At 42.7% G+C, this 24,555-nt stretch overlaps 1 protein-coding gene across 1 annotated transcript in view; it reads left to right on the top strand.

The window, feature by feature from the left end:
• Positions 1 to 23,679, top strand: part of RB1CC1 (RB1 inducible coiled-coil 1) — a 31,522-nt gene extending 7,843 nt beyond the window's left edge. Inside the window, exons 7-23 of the mRNA XM_068984147.1 lie at positions 2,105 to 2,275; positions 4,911 to 5,095; positions 5,259 to 5,445; positions 5,527 to 5,608; positions 5,730 to 5,791; positions 6,997 to 7,100; positions 7,495 to 7,621; positions 7,710 to 9,610; positions 14,089 to 14,254; positions 14,808 to 14,916; positions 14,998 to 15,226; positions 15,787 to 15,841; positions 16,708 to 16,755; positions 17,920 to 17,978; positions 19,529 to 19,665; positions 21,548 to 21,618; positions 22,347 to 23,679. Coding sequence (XP_068840248.1) covers positions 2,105 to 2,275; positions 4,911 to 5,095; positions 5,259 to 5,445; positions 5,527 to 5,608; positions 5,730 to 5,791; positions 6,997 to 7,100; positions 7,495 to 7,621; positions 7,710 to 9,610; positions 14,089 to 14,254; positions 14,808 to 14,916; positions 14,998 to 15,226; positions 15,787 to 15,841; positions 16,708 to 16,755; positions 17,920 to 17,978; positions 19,529 to 19,665; positions 21,548 to 21,618; positions 22,347 to 22,424 — 3,771 coding nt within the window. The 3' untranslated portion in view covers positions 22,425 to 23,679. The remainder of the gene's footprint in view (positions 1 to 2,104; positions 2,276 to 4,910; positions 5,096 to 5,258; positions 5,446 to 5,526; positions 5,609 to 5,729; positions 5,792 to 6,996; positions 7,101 to 7,494; positions 7,622 to 7,709; positions 9,611 to 14,088; positions 14,255 to 14,807; positions 14,917 to 14,997; positions 15,227 to 15,786; positions 15,842 to 16,707; positions 16,756 to 17,919; positions 17,979 to 19,528; positions 19,666 to 21,547; positions 21,619 to 22,346) is intronic.
• The last annotated feature ends 876 nt before the right edge of the window (positions 23,680 to 24,555 follow it).

Below are 24,555 nucleotides of genomic sequence, written 5' to 3'. Positions count from 1 at the left end.
GTCATTGTCTCAGTACCCGCGTCCTTGATGACATCCTGTGGGCATGGCTTTCATTTTGGCCATTCATTATTTGTTGTCAAAGAAAGCTTCAGTTAAGACATTTGCCTGGGTAGAGAAGTTTGGAATATATTATGCAAAGATTACTGCCAGAAGTGAATGAAAGCTAGTGTTCTATTCAAACTATTGATGTTTTAGTACCCTGAAAATTCCGTTCATGTTTGTGGAAAATCAGTCATGTGCTTGTGATAGAGTGAGTGAAGTGTCATTTTTTATAGTTTTACATCAGTCAGAGAACAGGCCTCTAGGCCACAGGAACCTCATTTTAAAGGGCTTACAGAGAGAGAGCTGTGTGTTTGTATGTTTGAATGAAATCTAGCAAAGACTCAAGTTTTATTCACTTTATATGACAAGAGAGAAGAAACAATAATCCTTGTCTGGCTTGATGAAAATTCACATTCATTTACATCTACAGAATTGAGTGAGTCTCAAGACACTCTTCCATATTCATCTGTATAGTTGTGTTGTTGTGTTGCTCTCTCAGTGAGTTATGAAATACAGGATCATCATAACCAGCAGCATATGGTCTGGAGTTTTTTCTTCCTTAAGTCACTGCTGTTTTGTGTGTCATAATTTTGCCCAAGATGAAATCTGTTTTAGTCATCTTCTATAGCCTTTTGTCACCCTAATAATTTATAGCTAGTCAGTATTTTGGAAATGTGTGCACTGGACTCACTATGAAAATAGAAAATGTTCACATATGCACACATTTCAGTTAGCTGTCATACAAGGCAGGTGCCTCCCATGTTAAATAATGGCTGTTGACGTCTTCATGATCTTAGAAGTGCAGCTGCTTATGACTACACTGAATTCTCAGTAACTGTAGAATAGTTCATGTTTAATTGCTTACTTGTGTTGTCAGCATGCTGAACACTGTACCAAAAATAAATAATTGGTTGTCGCTCAGCGGCTAGTGTTCAGGGAAGATGTGTTTGATGGGACTGCTCATAGTGAGCAGAGGTGGGCTCAGTAGCTGGTAGGGCAGTCAGCATGAACAGAGACCTAGCTGGAGAAACTCGTCTACAGTTCTGTGTCTCTGGGCAGAAGGTAGCTGTTAAGGAACATGAGCAGAGGACGGCTGTAATGAGTCAGTGATCGTGGCTGATGTCCACGTGGAGATGGTAGCAGACAGGCAGAAACATGGACTGGACACTAGTGGGAAGATAAAGGGTTGGAAAAGGTTGGGAGTTACCTTATTCTGGTTACAGTCACTGCTGAAACCCTGTGAGAAGCAGTAGAAATGGGCCACTGCACAGAACCCCCCGGGATTGCCTGTTTATGGAGGAGGCGGAAGAGGAGCAGGGTCCAGCGGAGGGGACACTGAAACCGGAGGAGGTGGTCTCCGATGGGCCACGTGTGAGCCCTGAGAGCAGCCAGTGCAGGGCCATCTGCACGGAAGACACCAGTGTGCAGTGTTCTTCCAAGGGGAGAGGAGCAGGTGGAGAGAAATGTTTGGGTTCCTTGAATTACGTAAATTCCAGGAAACGTGGAGAATTAAAGTCCAGCAATAGGAGAGATTACACAGAGAATTAAAGTCCAGCAATAGGAGAGATTACACAGCAAGAAAGTGTAGGTGATGAAACAGGTTGCTGGAGGAGTACGACCTGAAAATAAAGATATTGCCCACGGGAGGGAGGTTTGAAGATGTTGATATGTTTTATAGGGGAGGTTGGATTGATTAGACAGGTAATGACCAAAGAATATGTTTTTGTTACTAATTTTGCCCTATTTCATAAGAGCTTGAAAATAGCGTTTTTGGTGGGCTATTGAGAATTGAATGAATTGGGCTTGAGTTGAAAGGTGTATGCCTGGAACTAGATTACTTCTTAAGTATCCCAATATAATCAGTAATAATTGTGTTTTTGTAACATTGTAATTACCCTGTTCTTGACCTTATGGAAATATAATCATGATTTCTCCTGTTTCTACTTTTGTATAATCTTTACTATCACTTTTTTTTTTTTGAAGTTGTAGGTCACAATAGTGTGAAATGTATTTTAAGCTCTTGGCTGAAAATTTCATTCATACGTATTTCCATGTCACTCAGCTTGATCCCCGGATCATTCGACCCTTTATGGCAGAATGCCGTCAGACTATTGCCAATCTCGATAATCAGAACATGAAAGCCATCAAGGGCCTGGAGGACCGGCTGTACGCCCTGGACCAGATGATTGCCAGCTGCGGCCGACTGGTCAATGAGCAGAAAGAACTCGCTCAGGTGCTTACTGCAGACCTTTCAGGAAAGGGGATTTGTGGTTTCTAGACTAGTCTTTTATATACATTGTTCGTTTGCTGTGCCCTGTGTTTCCATGTCACCCGTGAGTACTGTTAACTGTGGTATTACTGGTTCTGGTAGGACAGGAGGAGGCTCGTTCCTCACGTTCAGAGGTTTGAGCTGAGGCTGCACTGGGCGGTAGGGGAACCCTGCACACGCCGACAGCCCCTGTCCATGATCCCTGAGCACCTCCTGCTCCCGCCTTAGGAAAATGGGGAGCCTTAGAAGGTCTAGTTCAGTGCTGTGTTCCAAGAAATCAGGTACAGAATCTGCCTGCAATGTGGGAGACTGATCCCTGTGTTGGGAAGATCCCCTGGAGAAGGGAAAGGCTACTCACTCCAGTATTCTGGCCTGGAGAATTCCATGGACTATACAGTCCATGGGGTCACAAAGAGTCGGACATGACTGAGCTACTTTCACTTCCAAGAACTCTGATACAAGATTAGATTTATAACCATGAGAAGGTGGTGGGATTGTGGAGAGTGACTGACCTGGACGTTTTCCCCATGTGGTGATGTTCTGTAATTTTTAAATATGTTTGAAATATTTATGTTTTTATAGTTTACGGACTGAATTCATCTTGTAACTACCAGATTCTCTTTTCCTTTCCCTTAATTTTGGATCCAGCCCCCTTAACTGATTTCATCTTGTGTTTGCACTGACTGGGTCCCCACCCTATGCCACCCCCACCCAGTGCAGTGCTGAGTATTGATAGATGTTATACTGGCCGTCCTTGGTTAATTCCTGATCTGTGGGAAATGGTTGACATTTCACCATTACAATGTTTGTAGTAGGTTGGTTTTTTTTTTTCCCCTTGTTTTATTAGAAAGCCTTATAAGGTTAAGGAAGGTACATTCCATTTCTAATCTTGGACCATCCTTGGATTCTTGGAATACTTTCATTGTGGTCATAATATATTGTCTTTTTAATGTATTAGCAGTCTTCCCTTTAAATGATACATTTATCTTTGATGTATTAAAGTCTATCATACATTAAAAATGGGCTTCCTTGGTGCCTCAGAAGGTACAGAATCCATCCGTAATGTGGGAGACCTGAGTTAGATCCCTGAGTTGGGAGGATCCCCTGGAGAAGGGAAAGGCTACCCACTGCAGTATTCTGGCCTGAAGAATCCCCATGGAGCTTGACAGGCTGCAGTCCATGGGGTCTCAAAGAGTCAGACATGACTGAGCAGCTTACACTACTTTTCAACAGTAAAGTATTCTTTAGTATTTCCAGCTTGTGGTAAGTTCAGGTTTTGTCATTGGAAAATCCTTTGTTTCTCAAGGATATTTTCTCTTGATAGGGGATTCTAGGCTGTTAGTGATTCACTTGTAGCCGTTTGCCTTTGGTTTGGTTTTTAGCAGTTTGTGACGTGGCGAGTTGTGGCTTTCTTTGTATTTCTCCTGCGTTGAGCTTGCACTTCTTGGATTGTGGATTGATGCAGTATTTTCCTTGGATTCAGTAAAAAGTATTGAAAACCTCTTAAGATTTTATCAAAGGAGATTAAAGCAGTCCTTTTTTTTTAACTAAATTACAGAAAAAGCGTCATGTAACATATTGGAAGAAAAATAAAGTATAACATTATTATTACTAAAATTGTCTTATTTTCAGAATTGAACCATCTTGACTTTAACAAATCATTTAAACCTAAATTGACATTCATGATGTTTAGAAAAACATGAAACAGTAAAGAGAGAGAACTACACAAAGAAGCTATGTGTGCTGTCCTAGCTTGAGTCCTACAAATGCGATTGTGTACGGTGGCAGGTGTGACAGTAACATGGATGTGCACACCCCAAAACTTCCTTAGCATGTTAACTGCTCAGTAAATAGAGCAAGAGGAAAGCTGTCACTACACTGACTCATCAAGGTGCCTCTTCAAGATGTCTTTAGACTTATTTTAATTGTTTGCTGTTGGATTTGACACGTGTGTCTGAATCAATCTACAGCCTAAGCACAGTCCTTACCTAACAAAAAGATGCAAGGCTCCCTTGTGAAAATAAATAAGGATAGCTAAGAAAAGAGTCTAGTCATTATTTTTCCTACAAAATAGTACTGTGGAAATCATTGTTCTGAAGACATGCACACAAGTCAGTGGAATAAGGTACAACAGCCCAGGATTATTGGAGTGGGGAATGGTTTTTCAATGAGTGATGTAGTCAATCGATTGTTACTTTATTGGGAGAAGTGTATACTGTTGAGTATCACTGATTAGATTAAATCTTGTAAAGTCAGTGGCCCTGTGTGACTTCCTTGCGCTCTGACAGCCTAGCAGGGGTTTACAGTCACAGGTTCTGGTTCTCATCTGCCTGCTGTGTCCTTGGACAGGTTGCTTTATCTTCCTGGATCTCTCTCTTTTTTTTTTAAGCATGAAAATTGAACAGAATTAGATAAGCATAAATTTCTTAAAAACTGAATCTTTTGCTATGGACCTATCTACTACATTCAGAAAAGTAGGAGATTTTAAAATCTTATTTGAGAGGAGAACAGTTTGTGTCTAATATGAAGCTTTTCCTCTTAAATGAATGTTCATGTTTTTAATGAAAGTTAATATCCTTTAAAATGTTTTCTCTCAAAGGGATTTTTAGCTAATCAGATGAGAGCTGAAAACTTGAAGGATGCATCTGTGCTACCTGATTTGTGCCTGAGTCATGCAAATCAGTTGATGATTATGTTGCAAAACCATAGAAAGCTGTTGGACATTAAACAGAAGTGCACCACTGCCAAACAGGAGCTCGCAAATAACCTTCATGTCAGACTCAAGTAAGTCGTTCTCAGGCAGCTGGTTTGGGATGTTGGGAGTTGATGCATTGTGTTTCTCCCAAGTGATGGTGTGATTTTATTACCATACTGACGTACTTCATCGGTTGACGACCATGGCACGGATGGTTTTTCAGAGTCTGTGCATCTTGATTTCATTCTGCAGGTGGTGTTGCTTTGTGATGCTCCACGCTGATCAGGATGGAGAGAAGTTGCAGGCTTTGCTCCGCCTGGTTATCGAGCTCTTAGAAAGAGTCAAGATCGTAGAAGCTCTGAGCACAGTTCCTCAGATGTACTGCTTAGCTGTTGTTGAGGTTGTCAGGAGAAAAATGTTCATAAAACACTACAGGGAGGTACGCAGGCTGAGCTGTGTTTACTGTGTCTGGGCCTCAGTGAGTTGGTGCTGATGTTAACATGTGCTCTCCTTTCCTCAGTGGGCCGGTGCTTTAGTCAAGGACGGAAAGCAATTATATGAGGCTGAGAAGTCAAAAAGGGAATCCTTTGGGAAATTATTTAGTAAGTGTTCTTTATTAATAACTTACATTTTTTAAGAAAAAGTGCTGGTTTTATTTTGTAGTTATAAGTACATTATGCAGCTGGAGTTGTAGAGTAACTGCATGTTAATCTCTTTATACAGGGAAGTCTTTTCTAAGAAATCGTCTGTTCAGGGGATTGGACTCCTGGCCCCCATCCTTTTGTGTATGTATTTATTTTCTAACATGACTAAGTCCTGTGTGTTCAGACCTTTATTTCAGAAGTGGAGATATTTATCAGAAACAACTTTTTAATCAAAATAACAGTGTTTTTCACTCTAAGATGAATTCATAGTATTTGGTCAGGAGTCTTCTCTGCTCAGAACGGTGATGTCATAGGACACTGTTGAGATGGGTGGGAATGGAGTCTCTTCTTACTGGGTCTGTCTCCCTCCTCCTCTCCTTCCCGCTCTCCTCCCACCTTCCCTTTCTTTCATTCATGTTGGACAATCCCCAATCAGGTCATCTTCATCGAAGCCATGAAATAGAAGGTCCCTGTGTTTCTAAACCGGAATGGGACCACTAGTTTTATTACATGAAAAACAAAACAAAAAACAATTCCATGGTCAAGTAAGTTTTGGAAATGCTGTCTGTCTGTTTTCTCCTCACACAAATTTTCTCTTCACACACATTGTTTCACCACCATGCGTGTTTCGTGCCACAGGATTCCTTAGGGCTGTAGACGTGTTTTTGTGTGTTTGCAAACAGGCAGGGTTTCTTACACACACGCCTTTACTGGGGAACCCTGCATAAGTCATGACTCAGGCCATGGCCTTGTCTTAAAAGCTGCATTTCTCAGCAATAATAAAAAGAATGGTAGGTGATTTTTTTTTTTCAGAAGCTGCAATTGACTAAGATTTCATACTTGGGAAAATGTAATGAAAAGTTGGAGTAAAGGGTATGGAAGGAAGTTTTATGTTAGAAAGAAAGTCTTTGCTGCCTTAAAACAGCACCACACACCAGTGGTGACAAAAGTAGATGGAGGGCCAGAGTGGGCCTCAGGACTGTGCTGAGGCCTGTGTGGTGGCGAGACAGATGGGTTCCTTTAATGTAGGTGGGAACAGCAGTGTTCCTGTGAAAAGATGCTGAGAGCAGAGAAGAGAGGGAGCAAGCCCGGCATCCCTGTTGTTTCAGACTGGGGAGATGGTCTTCTCATGGAGCAGTCCTTCATTTGTAGTTGATTATCTTATTCTGTTTCTATGGGATGAGTAGATCGTTGGAAGCATTTTAAATTACTTATTGTATTGAATTATATAGTAAGAAATACAGTATTTATAACAAATACAGTAAGTATAGTCAATATATAGTAAGAAATCATATACAAAATTATCCTATATATTTTTTGTTAATTTTTTATATATATATATATAGACACAGAAGCCTCGAAAGTTTGACTGTGAACTTCCAGATATTTCATTAAAAGATTTACAGTTTCTGCAATCATTTTGTCCTTCTGAAGTTCAGCCATTCCTCAGGTAAATGCCTGTAGTTCCCACTTTGGGATGTTCTCGCTGTCCTGGGTGGTGGGAAGAGCACCAGTGCTCACAGGGGACTCCACAACAGAGGAGGATTTCATGATGGGCTGGTTCTTCCATGGCTGGTTTGGGAAGCTTGCGGGGAATATAAAGATGATTAGAAAATAAAGATCAGAAAATGAAGACGATAAAGTAGAAGTAAATTAATGCCTTACATGAAATTAGTTTTTTCTGATAGTAATCTGTGTTGTTGCATGGTATGTGTTAGTCTCCTTAAACTTGTTTAGTATTGATTGATAGAGAATCATTTTGGCCACAGATTACAATATTTGGTTGTAGTTACCCCTTTTTCATTAAGAAATTAGAAGTCTAATTTGGTTGCGCTTTGTTTCAGGGTTCCCTTACTTTGTGACTTTGAACCTCTCCACCAGCATGTACTCGCTCTGCATAATTTGGTAAAAGCAGCACAAAGTTTGGATGAAATGTCACAGACCATTACAGACCTGCTGAGTGAACAAAAGGCAAATCCAGTTCTTTACAGTGGTTCGCCCCATTAGCATGCATGCCTGTGGTGTCGCAGCTCGGTCAGCCTGTCCCTCTCTCTTCCAGGCCTCTGCGAGTCAGACGTCCCCACAGTCGGCTTCCTCGCCCCGGCTGGAAAGCGCGACAGGAATCACAACCGCTACCTCACCCAGGACACCGCCTCCACTCGCCGTGCAGGATCCCCTGTGTCCTGCGGTCTGCCCCTTAGAGGAGCTGTCACCAGACAGCATTGATGCCCACACATTCGACTTTGAGACTATCCCCCATCCAAATATAGAGCATACTCTCCACCAGGCCTCCTTAGACTTGGATTCACTAGCAGAAAGTCCTGAGTCGGACTTTATGTCTGCGGTGAACGAATTCGTCATAGAGGAGCAGCTGTCGTCTCCAAACCCCATCAGCGACCCGCAGAGCCCGGAGATGATGGTGGAGTCCCTCTACTCCTCTGTCATCAACGCCATTGACAGCAGGCGGATGCAGGACACCAGGACCCCTGGTCAGGAGGACCCGGGCAACCGCGCGTCCCTCAGTGCCCAGCTGGGGAGGTGCCGCGCGTCCGCCCACGACTTGCACCTTAGCATTCAGACCCTGAAGGAGGACTTCTGCCACTTCCGGACGTTCGTGCAGAAGGAACAGTGCGACTTTGCCAATTCCTTGCAGTGTACAGCAGTAGAAATAAGAAGCATTATCGACAAAGTAAAGCACTCTTTGGAAATAACACTACATGAAAAACATCAAAAAGAACTAGAGTCTTTAAAAAGCGAGTACGAGGGCAGGCTCGCTACCCTGGTGAAGGAGAGTGAAGAGAACAAGAGCAAGATCACCAAGCTGCGGGGGGACCTGGCGTGCCTGGAGGAGGTGCTGCAGAACAAGGATAACGAGTTCGCTCTGGTCAAGCACGAGAAGGAAGCCGTCATCTGCCTGCAGAAAGAGAAGGACCAGAAGCTGCTCGAGATGGAGCGCGCAGTGCACAGCCAGCACTGTGAGGTGGAGGCACTACGGCAGTCGCGCGAGATTGCGCTGGAGGACTTGAGGAAGCTCCACGTGGAGAATGACGAGAAGCTCCAGCTACTGCGGGCAGAGCTCCAGCGCCTGGAGCAGAGTCATCTGAAGGAGCTGGAGGACACACTACAGGTCCGTCACACACAGGAGTTGGAGAAGGCCATGAGCGAGCACAGGCTCTGCTTGGAGAAACTAGAAATGGAAAACCAGCAGAGGATCGAGCAGATCCAAGATTCTCATGCCGCAGTCATCCAGGAGAAGGAGCAGCAGCTCCAGGAGTTAAAGCTCAAGGTTTCGGATTTGTCGGACATGAGATGTAAGTTAGAGGTGGAGCTGGCCCTGAAGGAAGCAGAAACTGACGAGATAAAAATGTTGCTGGAAGAAAGCAGAACCCAGGAGAAGAAGACCTTGCAGTCTCTCTTCGAAAAAGAGACCGAACAGTTGAGAGCAGAAATCAGTAAACTAAATCAAAAGATTCACGACAATAATGAAAATTATCAGGTGGGCTTGGCAGAGCTGAGAACTTTAATGACAGTTGAAAAAGATCAGTGCATTTCTGAGTTAATTAGTAGACACGAAGAAGAATCTGATAGGCTTACAACTGATTTAAACAAAATGACATCGTTGTATCAGCAAGCATTTGAAATAGAAAAAGGCCTGAAAGAAGAATTAGCTGAACTGCAGAGTAAATTGGACTCAGAATTGAGTGCTCTTGAAAAACAAAAAGATGAGAAAATCTCCCAGCAAGAGGATATGTACAAAGCTATTATCCAGAAGCTAGAGAAAGACAAAGAGGAATTTGTCATGAGACAGGAACGGGACCGAGAACAGTTAGTTCAGAGGCTTAATTGTGAAAAAGAAGCTGCTATTGAGACTGCCAGAAAAGAAATGCACTTGGAAAGAGAAGCTGTTGAGAAAGAGTTGTTAGAGAAAGTTAAACATCTTGAGAGTCAATTAGCAAAAAGGTAAGAAAGAACTTCAGTCTAATCATAAAACTAAAGTCTGGTGATTCAAATTGTGTGTGTAATCACAGTACCTTAATTTCCTCATTTACCTTAGGTAAAAGTAACCATTGAGATATTTGTGAAGTAAAAATGTCCTTTTCAAAGTAGTCCGTGTTACTTAAAAACATTTGAAAGAAATAACAGACTGTAAATCCACTGGGATGACCTCTAAAAATGGATTCGTATTTTGCATTTCAAGACAAATAAGTTTTGGAAATTTCTAATGTTTTCAGGATCTTTTTCCCCTTTTTTTAACATATAAATTTCCTTTCGGTTTATATGTAGTTTGCTCCCTGAATTCTTCATTTGAAAGTTACTGATTTTCATTCTTTTAAAATCATGTATGTATGTATAAAAGAGCAGCAGTTAGTAACGTCCAGGTTGTGACTGTAGCTTCCTGGTTGTTATTTTCTGATATTACAATCTCAGTTATTTCCTCTCTGATTCAAAAGATAATGTTAAATTCTGGGTTTTATACAGTGGTGGGGTTTTTTGCCTTTTTATTATTGTTGTTGTCTGATGTTACTGCCTTTGATCAGAGAAAATGGACTTTGATATTTCTACTCATTAAAATTTATTGAGGGGGTTTGTGGCCTAATAAACAATTTCTAGAGCATCATTAGTTGGTTCTATCATTAATTTTTCCAAGAGAGTATCTGTATAGCTGTATGTGCTTTATGTAATTTAACCTCCAGCTGCTTATCACTTTTACCCAGTCTCTTGTGATTGACTATCTGCTGTATACTGTTGATAACCTGGTGCACAGTTGAACCTCCAAGTCTGTTTTGAAAACAGAAGCTCTTTATGGTTTCTGGAGGGATTGGAGGCTCTTAGAGGAATTGGACCTCTGAGTGTCCTCAGAGCCTGGGGGATGCAGAGGTCGAGGCAGTCGTTGCAGAAGGCCAGGGAGGCCGGCGGCACCAGGGTCCTCCAGGGGCCAGTGATGGGTATGGTGCGCAGTGTTCGGTCAGAGATTGTGGTCCTCGCGGGGTACTGCCCAGACATTGCACCCCCTCTCATCCTGCCCCTTCTCATCATGCTTTGGAGTCCTCTCAGAATCCTCTGGACACTGGGCCCTCTTGCAGCATCCTTCCTGCAGGCTCGCCGTGGCTGCCGTGGGGGAACGGAAGCCCCTGCGTACCTGCCCAGTGCTGTCGGGACTTGTGTGGACCCCACCTTGTGTCCACTGTGTCACCTGAGTGTCCTAGCTCCAGGAGTGAGGCTGTGTCCACTTTATGGTAACTGAGGAGACCATGGCAGGGCTCAGTCTCCACAGACCAGGTACAAGCCTAAAGCCAGGTTCCCTGCTTCAGAATCCAAAGGGCCTCAACCGTGGTTCTCCGGACTTGCCAAAGCTCCATTCAGTGTCCATTTTGGCAGAGCAGCTGCACAGGTTGGCGGTTGGGGGGGTGGGGGGTAGGGTAGGGGGTAATGCTCCCACAGCAGGGGCTGCGCAGATATTCAGTGGAGAAGCTGGAGCAGCAACTCAGATGTGCTCTGTCCTGCCTCTGGGTTTCAGAAATCCTCACCCTCACCTTGGACAGACCGTCCCTTGTGCCTGAAGTGCTGTACACCTAGAAATCTTGTTGTACTGACAAGCTGTGGCTCACGCCCCTGATAGCTCACCCACTGTGTCTTGCCCTGATAGCTCAAGTAGTTGCTAATTCCTTTTTTTTTTTCCTTTAATTTTAAAAATTAATTTATTTTTGGTCATTCCAGCACATGTGAGACCTTAGTTCCCTGATCAAGGATCAAACCTATGCTCCCTACTTTGGAAGCCTGGAGTTTTAACCACTGGATTGCCAGGGACTTACTTTGTTTTTAACTTAAAAAAATGTATTTCATTGACGCAAGTAAAATCTGAAGCCCCATGGCTCAGAACATAAAGAATCTGCCTGCACTGTCGGGAAGATCCCCTGGAGAAGGGATTGGCTACCCACTCCCGTATTCTTGCCTGGAGAATTCCATGGACAGAGGAGCCTGACAGGCTGCAGTCCATGGACTCACAAAGAGTTGGACACAGTTAACATTTTAATAGTTGATGTACATTGTTATCCTAATTTCTGCTGTGTGGCATAGTGATGCAGTTAAACATGTATATTCTTCTCCATTAAGGCATATCCCAGGATATTGAATAGAGTTTCCTGTACAACAGGACCTTACTCCTTCATCTTGTATATTACAGTAGTCCAGTTAGACTTTTGTGACCTGCCGCCCCCTTGCTTCTAACCTCATTCTCTTCCCTCTGCCCTCCCTACTTGCCTGGAACTTGGCTTTTTGTTTTCCCCACAGTAGTTGGCTTACCGTGTAACTGTAGGGGTTCTTCAAGGCGTGTCACTTAAACCTGCACAAAGTAGACATTCAGTTCGGTTCAGTTCAGTCACTCAGTCGTGTCCGACTCTTTGCGACCCCATGAATCGCAGCACGCCAGGCCTCCCTGTCCATCACCATCTCCCGGAGTTCACTCAGACTCATGTCCATCAAGTCCATGATGCCATCCAGCCATCTCATCCTCGGTCGTCCCCTTCTCCTACTGCCCCCAATCCCTCCCAGCATCAAAGTCTTTTCCAATGAGTCAACTCTTCACATGAGGTGGCCAGAGTACTGGAGTTTCAGCTTCAGCATCATTCCCTCCAAAGAAATCCCAGGGTTGATCTCCTTCAGAATGGACTGGTTGGATCTCCTTGCAGTCCAAGGGACTCTCTCAAGAGTCTTCTCCAACACCACAGTTCAAAAGCATCAATTCTTCGGTGCTCAGCCTTCTTCACAGTCCAACTCTCACATCCATACATGACCACAGGAAAAACCATAGCCTTGACTAGACGGACCTTAGTCGGCAAAGTAATGTCCCTGCTTTTGAATATGCCATCTAGGTTGGTCATAACTTTTCTTCCAAGGAGTAAGTGTCTTTTAATTTCATGGCTGCAGTCACCATCTGTGGTGATTTTGGAGCCCCCAAAAATAAAGTCTGACACTGTTTCCACTGTTTCCCCGTCTATTTCCCATGAAGTGATGGGACCGGATGCCATGATCTTCGTTTTCTGAATGTTGAGCTTTAAGCCAACTTTTTCACTCTCCTCTCACTTTCATCAAGAGGCTTTTTAGTTCCTCTTCACTTTCTGCCATAAGGGTGGTGTCATCTGCATATCTGAGGTTATTGATATTTTTCCTGGCAATCTTGATTCCAGCTTGTGTTGCTTCCAGTCCAGCATTTCTCATGATGTGCTCTGCATAGAAGTTAAATAAGCAGGGTGACAGTATACAGCCTTGACGTACTCCTTGTCCTATTTGGAACCAGTCTGTTATTCCATGTCCAGTTCTAACTGTTGCTTCCTGACCTGCATACAGATTTCTCAAGAGGCAGGTTAGGTGGTCTGGTATGCCCATCTCTTTCAGAATTTTCCAGTTTATTGTGATCCGCACAGTCAAAGGCATTAGGCAGACAGTATGAAGAGTTGCTCACACGTAAGCCCTGCGTACGGCTTATTTTATCCTAAGTCCGTTTTCGTAGTGAGCAAAGTCCCTGCCTTCATTCTGGTTCCTCAGTAACCTTGAAATGATGCTGCCTGTGATTTTTAATCCACCCCCTCCCCAGCCCTGAAGGAGAAACTTTGGAAAACATTGAAGTGTCCTTTTAAATTGAGTAAATAAATGTACTTTTAAAACCCTCCACTGACTTTGTTGCTAGTATAGTATGGGAATGTTTACAGTCTTTCTCCTGAGCGGGGGATATTTTAACACCTTGGATGAGATTGTCAACTTCTTGACAAGCATTCTGATGTAGAGGATTGTGAGGTTGAAAGCAGACAAAATAACCAGCAGCCTGGGCTTGTGCTTTCTCGCCGACCTCGCCTCTCAGCCCCTCAGCACCCCTTGGAGGTGAGCAAGTCCTGGGAGAAGTGAATCTGAATTCAGGCATATGTCAGTTTGCTGTGTACACATTTAAGTTTTGCTTTAATTTAGGGTTACTTACTCATTAGCTAACAAATGAACCAAAGCCTGTTTAAAAAATGAAAGGTCTTCAACAGGTGGGTTCTGCAGGTGTATTTTTATTCAACTCTCAGTCCTGTGTCTGGCAGTTATAGGGAAGGTAAAACTAGAATTTGTAGCTGAGCTCTTGAAGTATATTGATTTTTACATTGACAATGTTGCCTTTTGCTGTAGAAACTGATTATCCTGAATGTTGGATATAACCACTCAGCCCCACTGCTGGGAGTATGCGGTCTGTATTAGGCTTTTCCCTGGCACTTGTTTCTCTTTTGCTGGTGGATAAAAAGCGAGAGTTGACATAGAAAGATCTTTTAACACCAGTTAACTACTGTTAGGTTAAAGGAAGATGTTTAGCATTTCTGATGTCATCTGATTATGATACTTGGTATACTTGTGATTATATCTGTAATACTGGGGGGAAAATGTAATACTGTATTTAATTTTTAAAGTCATGCCATGGAATCTGCCAGAGAAGATTCTTCAAGCCTAGTTGCTGAACTTCAAGAAAAGCTCCAGGAAGAAAAAGCTAAGTTTCTAGAACAACTTGAAGAGCAGGAGAAGAGGAAGAATGAGGAGATGCAGAATGTTCGAACATCTTTGATTGCTGAGCAGCAGGTGTGTGGATTCCTGGACTCAAGAGGGTTAACAAGTGTGTCTGTATAGCTGAGGTTTTTGCTGTCTTAAGTGTGACTTTTCCTACATTGATCCTGGTGGTATTTGCTGAATATCTTCTTCATATTTAAAAGCATGCTCTCTTTAATGGTCATTATTTCACATGAGTATTTCAAAAAGAAAACAGTCCTAGTTTAGAAATGAAGAAATTTAAATTCTGTTCCTGACTTCCTAGCTTCCTCCCTGATCTTGTCAAAATCATTCAACGTCTTCACATCACATTAATTTTTGCAAATGAAAGTGTTTATACTACTACAAAGGTAACATTTGAGTTTCTTTTCTCTATGCTGTGAAATTTTCTTCTAAATTGTGTGCTGTTAATTCTTATCCATGTGATGAGCTGGCATTTTTATTTAAAAGTAAATGTTACCTTGTGAATGATACTTTTCTTCTCCATGTTGAGAGGTACCACCAGAAATAGATGTAGTGTGTTTTTGTGTCTGTCACTGTTCTGTGCGTGCAGATCATGTGAGTGGTTCTCGTTCTGTTGTTCCAGACCAATTTTAACACTGTTTTAACAAGAGAGAAAATGAGGAAAGAAAACATAATCAATGATCTCAGTGATAAGCTCAAGAGCACAATGCAGCAGCAGGAGCGGGACAAAGGTGAGTGGGCCTCAGGAGCGCGGCGTCTCTGGCTCTGACCGCCGCGCGCCGTGGGTAACTCTGTCCCACCCCTGGCTGCAGATTTGATCGAGTCCCTGTCTGAGGACCGCGCGCGTCTGCTGGAGGAGAAGAAGCGACTGGAGGAGGAGGTCAGCCGGCTGCGGGGCGGTGCCTTCGTGCCCTCCCCGGGTGTGGCCGCAGCCCCCGAGTTGTACGGGGCCTGTGCACCTGAGGCCCCGGTGGAGGCCCTGGACACCCTTGGTGAGGGGAGGCCAGACTCAGCCATGGAGACCAGCACGATGTCTGTCCAGTGAGTGCTCCGTCCTCCTCTTCAGGAATGGCCAGCCAGCAGTGAGGGTGGGAGGGCTGGGCAGCCCTGGTGGTGACCGTAGCCTGCGGACCCGAGAGCTGGACCTGGTGGATTGTTTATAGCACAGCCTGGGTTAACATCACTGGTTATTTGTGGCAGCCCATATGGGCGTGTTTCACTGGGTGCCTTGGTGTCCCTGCAGTGTCCACGGGTAGCCAGGATGGGCTGCTGGACTGGTGTCTGCAGGGGTTCTGGGGTTGAGCCCGTGGCCTCGGGGAGCAGGGGTTACCAGAGGCTCAGGTGTGTTCATGGGGCTGAGGCCGAGGTGGATGGAGTGGTCACTTACAGGTAAAATCTGAAATGAAAGTCATACAGGTGGAAGTGAGAGGAGGAGTGTGGTTCCCCCAGGGCTGTGGGTACAGCGAGGAGTAGTCATGTGAGGTGAGGGGGGTATGGGTTAGTGTTGCACAGTACACGTGTCTCAGACCACCTCATTGTGCATTCTAAGCATGTTACAGTTTTATTTGTCAATATGGCTAAAGTAAGTCATTTTCTCTTAGAGAAAACGTCCATGTGCTTTCTGAAGAAAGACAGCGGATAATGCTGTTGGAACGAGTAAGTGCGTTTTGTCCGTGTTGAAGCATAGTTGGTAAAGGCCTTCACTCTGGATCTCAGTGAAGCGACCTTACATGAGAACAGGCTTTGTTGTGTTTATATATTAGATCTTTTTAATGGTTATTTTATGGTTATTTTTGAGAAGCTCTTGTCATCTGTGATCCTAGTGGCTGGTAACAGTTCAGGATTCAGCAACAAAGTTTAAGTGTGAATTCTGCATACTAATTTTCAAAAATGAAGTATTAAGTATTTTCCAAAATGGGGCAAAAATAGAATATGTGAATAATGAAGAAAAGTTAGGTTTTTTTAATAGGGATTGATTGAGGTGAAGAGAAATAAATGGCAATAGGGGTTTCTTAGTTGCAGACTTGGCTTTCTTTGTTCATAGAGCACTTTTCATTGCTTAGGCTTTGAAGATTTTTAAGTTTCTTTTGCTCTCCACAAGATAACTGCTGAGGATTCGGAGTCTGAACTGCAGACACGTGCTCTCGCTGCTCGGGTCTGCCCTGTGCTCTTGTTAGTGAAGGGTCATCACGTCTGCTTGCCTGTGTGTAGTGACTGTGGGTCCCACCTCCTGGGCCACACCTCCTAACACAGCCTCTGGGGACAGATCTCCATAGTTAGTATATATTTGCAAGTGCTCGAGGGCTTCTAATGCAGATTAAACTTTGAGAACACCTGACTTACGGAAGTATACCTAAAAATTATTCCAATTGTCTTTTATGCCAGTAAATAAAACAGTTGGAGAGATTGCCTAGAAAAGAATGTCCCCAAGATCTTTTTATAGTAGAGGTCAGCGTTAGTCCATTGTGTTTGGATTTGAGTATTTATGAGCATAAACCATGGTCTCTTTCTCTTCTCTGCAGACACTACAGTTGAAAGAAGAAGAGAACAAGCGGTTAAATCAGAGACTGGTAAGATTTCTTGCCCAGTTGATCTTAACATTTAAACTGTTTGTGTCACATTTCATTATGAAGATTAGAAAGTTGTGTGGTTTGATTAATTCATGCCTGGTAGGTTTCATTGACTAATCAGTTTTACAAGTCAGTCTTAGTGCTTTAATAAAACAATTGCTTCATTTTTCATACTCTAATGATTACGATTTATGAGGAAGTGGGAGCAGTTTGAGGCCTGTTGAAAACCTTAAGGCACTGATTAGAGTGGAGTTACTTTAAAGTGTCTTGTAAGGAGGCATCCAGTTTCTTGCACGTGCCTGTCTTAACTCGAGCAGTAAAACTTCCATGTTATTTCCACAACTGCCAAACTGTCAGTCCTGAGCTTATGACCTCAGCAGCTTTAAGGCTGTTTGCTGTTTGTGTAAGTGAAGCACATCCTTTCAGGAAGATGTGGAGAAGTTGCTGCCGCAGCGGCCCCCCATGTGCTCTGGGCTGAGTCCCTGCGGGAGGACACTCTGCTTCGAGGGCATCGTCACTGTGTCCACTGCGCTCCCAGAGCAGTAGGCAGTGCATAGGACGCTGTAGGTGCTGTTCGGTGTTAAAGACGGAAAGTCATTTATCTGTCCTTGGTTTGTGTGACTAAGCCACTCTGCTTGGGAGAGTTAGGTATCCCTGCCATCCTTTCTGGCCCCCAGATTTTGGGACCCACATCCCCTGTATCAAGTAACACAGTGTGAGAAGTGGGCTGAACCCTGAATGAGACCGGTTAGCCCTGCCCTCTCCCACCTGGATGCTTGCAGGGGAGGATGGTCAGCTGCCCTTCCTGGGCTGCTGCTCACTCAGAATCATGGACTGTAAACTCTTACTGAAATCATCAGCTTCTTCCTTCTGATATTTGTTAGGGTTAAGTATCTGTTTATTGATAAAATAATTCTATATCCAGTTTTTAATCCAGCCAAATTTGATTAAGAATAGCATAAGTAGAAGGGTAGGTAAATGTGTACACTGAGAGTAACTGTTAAAGGAAAGGCATTACATTAATGAAGCATGGGAGTTTGGGCCCTGAAAGCTGGGACGCAGTCGTGACTGCACATCATAGTGGAAGAAGTGTTTGCAGTCAGGCCTGGAAAGTGCTTGGAGAGAGCACTTGACTCATGTAAGCTTCAAACTGTTCTGTTCCAGATGTCTCAGAGCATGTCTTCCGTGTCCTCGAGGCATTCTGAGAAGATAGCCATTAGAGAGTAAGTATTATGTTTGTCTTTTATGACTTTTTTCTGTGAAAAAAAATTGCCAGATTGAATAGTAGTGAATTGTTCATGAAAATATGTTTCAGTGACTGTAGCCCTTCAACCTCAGTTTCAGTCAGCAGAGTGTTATACATTCATTCGTAATTAATTTTTTGTTAATTGAAAAGCAAGGTTTTTCTGTACTATTTTGGGGATGTTGTTGTGCCCAGTCGTGTCCAACTCTTCTTGACCCTTTGGACTGTAGTCCACCAGGCTCCTCTGTCCATGGGCTTTCCCAAGACAAGAATATTGGATTCCTTCTCCAGGGGATCATCCCCACCCAGGGATCGAACCTGGGTCTCCTGGGTCTCCTGCATTGGGATTTGAGGACATTGGGATTGTATTGGAAGTCCTTCCTGTCCTAGCTTTAATTGTCACTTACATTGCATTCCTGAAGCCTCTTCAGTTGCTGCCACCTCTTTTAAATCCCTTTTACCACCTTCATCTTTTTCATTTTAGATTGGAGACTCTTGATTTTTTAAGTTGCAGTGTTTCTTCTGTTTATTTCTCAGACTTTGTTTTATTGATATGCTACACATCAATAATGCACTGCTTATCAGCACTGACTTAAAAAATAAACAAAACTTTCTGTTTTGTCTGTAATAGATCTATCAACCAAATGTCTGGGTTACTGATATTAAACTGAATGATTTGAAAGGGCTGGGTGTATCTGTCTTTCCCTACCAGCTGTATGTCAAGTCAAATCAACTTAAAATCTTTCAAAAATGAGAGAGATGAGCTTAAAACAAAAACACCATCTCCAAGAAGCCCACCTTCCCTTTTGAGGTGTTGTCTTCTGATGCTTGTCCAGAACATGTCTGGTCCTATTCTTTTAGGCAGGCAGTTAATTGTGAGATAAACAGTTAATGAAGGAGAGACTGTTATCTTTGTAGAGTTTCCCTAGAGATGTTAATGATTTATCAGGTTCAGGACCACTATTGTCTGAGATCCAGATTAACTTTGAACTGGTTTTGCGAAGACAGTTCTGAAGGACCCTGGGGAGACAGACAGACGCCATCTGAAACCCCAGGCCATCACACCTGGTCTCCTTACTGCCTCTCCTTCCAGACTTGAGGGGACTCTCCTCAGAGCCTGGAGCAGCACTGTTGGACAAGTTAGCGCTTCCCTCCTTACCGTGACCGCGCGTTTGCTCCCTCTATTTGTGTGCGTTGTTGTAAAATAGTAGGTTTGGATGAGTACCTTCTTCCTGTAACTAGGTGAACTTGGGTATTTTTTTTCCTCCTCACCCAGGCTGTGTGTGTGTGTGTGTGTGGCTGTTTTCTTAACCAGCAGATTATGTTGGTCTCTGACAGTTGCTGGTGTTACCCTTTGAACATACGTGTATGTCCAGCACTCGCATGAGCAGCTGCGCGAGCAGTCATGTAGCTAAGACATCTGCTGTTGCATTGATAGCTGCACTGGTTGGGCCCTGCAGAGTCCGCGAGCAGAGCGTTGAGGGGGAGATGGTGGCTTCTCAGGCGACTGAAGCTGCTCCCTCTGCTCAGTTTCCAGGTGGGCGACCTGGTGCTCATCATCTTGGACGAGCGCCACGACAACTACGTGCTCTTCACGGTGAGCCCCACCCTATACTTCCTGCACGCGGAGTCCCTGCCCGCCCTGGACCTTAGGCCGGGAGAGGGCGGTAAGTGTCACACTGAGACATAAACCCAGTGTGTGCTTGTCTAACTGTGTCAGAGTTACACAGGCAAGAGAGAGCTCTGCTTCCATCTGCTCTTTTGTTTGTTTGTTTTTATTCGGTCTGCATTATCCAGATTATTTTTCTGGGTTCTGTTGACAGTTCAGCCTGAGTGCAGCTAACGCAGTCGGGTCAGTTATCTCATGCCCTGGTGACAGCAGGATTGTACTGTTAAAATGCTCATCTCTATGTAAGCTTGAATATAACATGCTCGTTGGTTTATAAGGGCACTTTCCTTGTTTTGGCGAAAATAAATTCTTTTAAATTATAAAATGTCTCTTCTGTGCAACATATCATTCTGTGTTTCTGCCTTGTTTTTCATTATTAAACTTGTCAGTACTTTCATTTTCTTTCCAAAGCAATGAGCTTTGTTAAAATATACCATGTTACAGTTAGTATATTACAATTTTCTGGTACATTGGCCTTTAAAAGAACTCAAAAAGAACATAATAGACACCCTGAAATACTTTGCCTGAATAGAAAGACTGTATCCATTTGGTTTGATGTTCCTGTTTGGCCTGGAGAATTCCATGGACTGTATAGTTCATGGGGTCACGAAGAGTCAGACACGACTGAGCGACTTTCACTTCACTTCACTTCCCTTCCTGTTTAGAATGGTCAAATATCAGTTCTCTAACTTAGCCACTGCCTCTGTGGCTGTTGTTGGTGGGTTATGTAGAGTGTAACCACAGAAAGTGAGACTAGACATTTCAGTTTAATTTACTAGTTTTGTACCATGAAAACCATGAACTTGTTTTTCTTTTTTTTTTTTATGGTTTTTTGACCAGGGTATTATGCCCTTGACCAGGGGTACTTGTCACTCCTCAGACTTTAGTGTTAGACCAGAGGTCCCCAAACTCAGGGATCTAATGCCTGATGATCTGAGGTGGAGCTGATACAGTAATAATAGAAATAAAGTGCACAATAAATGTAATGTGCTTGAATCATCCCGAAACCATCTGCACCCCTGTCTGTAGAAAAATTGTCTTCCACTAAACCAGTCCCTGGTGCCAAAAAAAGGTTGGGGACTGCTATGTTAGATGATTCTTTTCAGAAACTGTGACTTGTCTGTGGAGTGCTATACTGGGCCTTAGAATAGACTCACCATGTCCTGTGGTCCAGGGGTTCTTTGTGTCACATGGTGGCGTCTGTGTGTTTGTTTCTGATGATTTATTCAGGAGATCTGTTAATTTACATCTTGTCAAGTAATGTTTATAGAATAAAATCAGTTTTATCTTCTCTTGGGAATTTCAGAGGTTTTACTCTAAACAGATAAATTATTGGTCAAATACTTTTGGAATCAACTGTTTTTAATGACAGCTTCTGATGAATGTTAAGAGAATGAGCTTGTATCTCTCAGCTTGTGACATGAGTTTTTTCATCCTGTATTCCACATTTTTTTCCTTCCCTTCACAAAAGTAGTCCTTTTAGATATTCTTTCATTCTTAGGTATTTATTTTGCACTGACTGCATTGTGGTGCCAAAAATAAAAATGCAGTGCTTTGCTTTGAACCTAGAAAATCAGCTCTACGCTGCTTTTCAGCAGCAGAACAGGTCATGTGTCTGCACTTACGGTAGGTGGCACTGCTGAGCTGCTTAGAATACCCGGGTTTATTTGTTCCTGATTCGTACTCAGATTGTTTGCTTCTGATTTACTTACCATCTGCACTTAAAGTAAAATGAATCCAGTTTTGTTTTATAAGTCATTTTGCATTTCTGTGATTTCACCTGGGAGAAGGTCCTTAGTCTGTTTTGATTCTGGAAGTTTGATTTTCATGAGTAATTATAGTAGTACTTTCAAAAAGAAATTAATGATTTGATTCCGTAGCTTCAGGTGCATCTCGAAGACCGTGGGTCCTTGGAAAAGTGATGGAAAAGGAGTACTGCCAGGCCAAAAAGGTAAGCCTCATGGTGGGATGCAGACCCCGGAGTTGAAAGAAGGTTCTCTGGCTGTGTCATGTAGAAGTCAGGAGCAGTGCTAGGCCTGGCCTTTTAGTTCATTTGAGTCAGGCCTTGAATTTCATGAATGTGAGTTTGCACCAGCAGTTTTATGAATATTTGTGTTACTTGCCTTCTGAAAATAGAGCTAGATTACCAACAAACTGTCAACCTGTCCAGGAAAACTACTGTTACTGGAAATAGCAAATTACTGTTCTGTGTTGAGTTGCTGGTGCTTCTTGTGCAGTAAAGGAGCTGGTGATGAATCCGTCTGCTGGCAGAGCTGATGCGTCTTAACTCAGTGGCCCCCCACTGAGGAGAGACAAGTGAAGTGTTGCTGGCTCAGGATGCGCCTGACTGTGATATTGGCAGTGTCGGTGCTGTGGGCTCAGTGACCTCCAGTGAGCAGCTTCCCGACCCTCCTCTGTGCCCCGTGTACCAGCAGGACTCGAGCTGGATGGTGCTAGATTTTCTTTGATGTTCATAGTAATGACATACAGCTCACTTGGCACCGTATCTTTATCAGTGATCACTGACTCTTGACTCAGTATTAGTGGCTGAGTCTCCACTCATATGGGAAGGAGGCAGGTGTCCTTTGATAAAGATCCCCCCAGTAATCCACCTTTGAGTAGTGTGATGGCATGGAACTTAGGCACTTTGGTTTAATCACCCTTTTCTTTCTGTTTTAGGCACAAAACAGATTTAAAGTTCCTTTGGGGACAAAGTTTTACAGAGTGAAAGCTGTGTCATGGAATAAGAAAGTATAATTTGTGGAAGAAATTGAGACCTTCTGTGACGTTTTCCTGGTTTGTCCAACAGTGCTCTTTCATCACTCCAAAAACAGCAGGCCATCTTTTTATATAAAAGTCAACAGGACAATGCACTTCATTGGTGTATATCAGTTACTTTTTACCTGGCTACACTTTAGGAACAATAAATTCATCAAAACTCTGAGCTGAATTAAAATGGTTTTGTTTTTTTCTACCCAAGTAACTCTAGAAATGGGGACCAAACTAGTTCATTTTCTCAAAGGGCATACCCTGTGCATTGTGGCCTACGATTAGCCATGCTAATTGCCTGTTACATATACATTAGCTTGAACTTAGATAGTCCGTGTTAGTTACTGTACCAGCATTTGTCTTTTTGTGAAGCCAATATCAGAAGACTTGCACTCTTTAACACATTCTTTATAAAATGTATACATTCTTCAAAACTATTTAAAGAGGAGTGTTCCTGCATGCAGATAATCATGATTTTGTTTGCCTCTGTAGATTACTAAAGCAAATTGTTTCATTTATTTTTTTAAATGCCCTTTGATGTTTCAAAACAAAAAGGAACTCTAATTCAATTGACTGACTTTAAGATCAGGCATATCCACAGTCGTGAGAAGCACTATGAGCAGATGGTCACCTGGGTTCTCCAAGGAGGTGTGTGCTGGGGGTGGTCTCCAAGTGGCACACAGCCCCTTCCAACACTTTCGTACTCTGTTTAGAAGAATCACATCAACGAGGTCGTAATTCATGGTTCAGTTTCAGAAAAAGCATATTCATTGTATATTAACCATTTAGAGGTCATTTAAATAACAAAATGTTGTATTGTAAAAGACATGTAGAATTTTAAAACAATAAAGATTTGAACCTGTAAATGTGTGTGCCTTTTAAAGACGGAAACATTTTTAATATATTTGAGTGACTGCTGGGAAGTGTGAAAAACTTGTTCTGTATCATATCAAAGAGAAACATGTTTATTGCAAAAATGTTCTTTAACTGTATGCTATGTAACAGGGTCAAACAGCCTTCTGTAGAGTAGAACTGTGTAAACCCGGTCTTCAGATAAATGCCACGAACAGAGGCATTTAAGTGAGCTGCCTGAGTAGATTGAGACTTGTTTTAGGTTTGTTGCCAGAGAACAATAAAATGGCTTTTTTTTTTCAGAAGGTATTTAATTTCTTCATAAAAATAAGTTAAATATTTTTTTAAATATGTATATCTAATAGTACAGAAAATGGAATAAACACCATAGTGTATAGAAAACTGAATTTGACAGCATATTAATGAATAAATGGACAAATGATTTCACGTTTCTCTTCAGTCCTTCCATTGCATCCTCATGCAGACAGCATCACCAGCAAAGAGCTCTGTGTAAGGGTGGGTCTGCTGAGCAGATGTTCTTGGGTCTGAGTGAGTCTGCCCGGTGGGCTTTTTTGATTTCAAATTTCAGAGTCATGCTGTGGAATGCAGGCTGAACCTGATCTCTCCTGAGTGGCCCTCTTTAATGTCGACTTTTGTTGCTTATCATTTTTCTTATATCTTATTCTGATCCATGCTATCAGTGGTTACCTATGCCTTCATAAAGCAAACAAAAAGGAAGTATGGTTTTCTTAGTTACAAAGAAGAGAAATGAAGCCTGGTTGGGTTCTTAACTTTGGGTGGATGAGGCCAGCCATGGCATCGGAGTGCCCAAGCTTCTGTCCCAGGTCTGACTTTATCTGGGCAAGCTGCATAAACTCTGAACCCCAGTTTTCTCGTGTATAAAGTGGTATAATAATAAGACCTGCCTCAGAGGGTTATTTTAGAAAATTAAGGGGTGAAAATGATAAATGTAAAGGGCTTTGAACAATTTCAGGTAAACAGACTAAGTACTGAATAAACTTTAGCTATTATAAAGATTTCTTCTTTGTCTAATCAGAACCTGCAAAATCACTATTCAAACTCGAATAGAAATGTAGCTTTATTGTAAGAATGAAAGTTTAAGTCACATTTACATGCCAGTATATTTCAAGCACATAAGAATTACGTGGATAGTTTTATTTTTGCAAAGATACCTGGATATACTAAGACCAGAATGAGCAAAAATTACATAAATTTTATTTTTATTAAAAATCATCATGGTGTAAAA

The sequence above is a fragment of the Capricornis sumatraensis genome, chromosome 11 (genome assembly GCF_032405125.1).
Source record: "Capricornis sumatraensis isolate serow.1 chromosome 11, serow.2, whole genome shotgun sequence".
Classification (NCBI taxonomy): Eukaryota; Metazoa; Chordata; class Mammalia; order Artiodactyla; family Bovidae; genus Capricornis; species Capricornis sumatraensis.
Note: the sequence above shows the minus strand (reverse complement) of the source record. Positions and strands in the feature narration are given on the sequence as shown.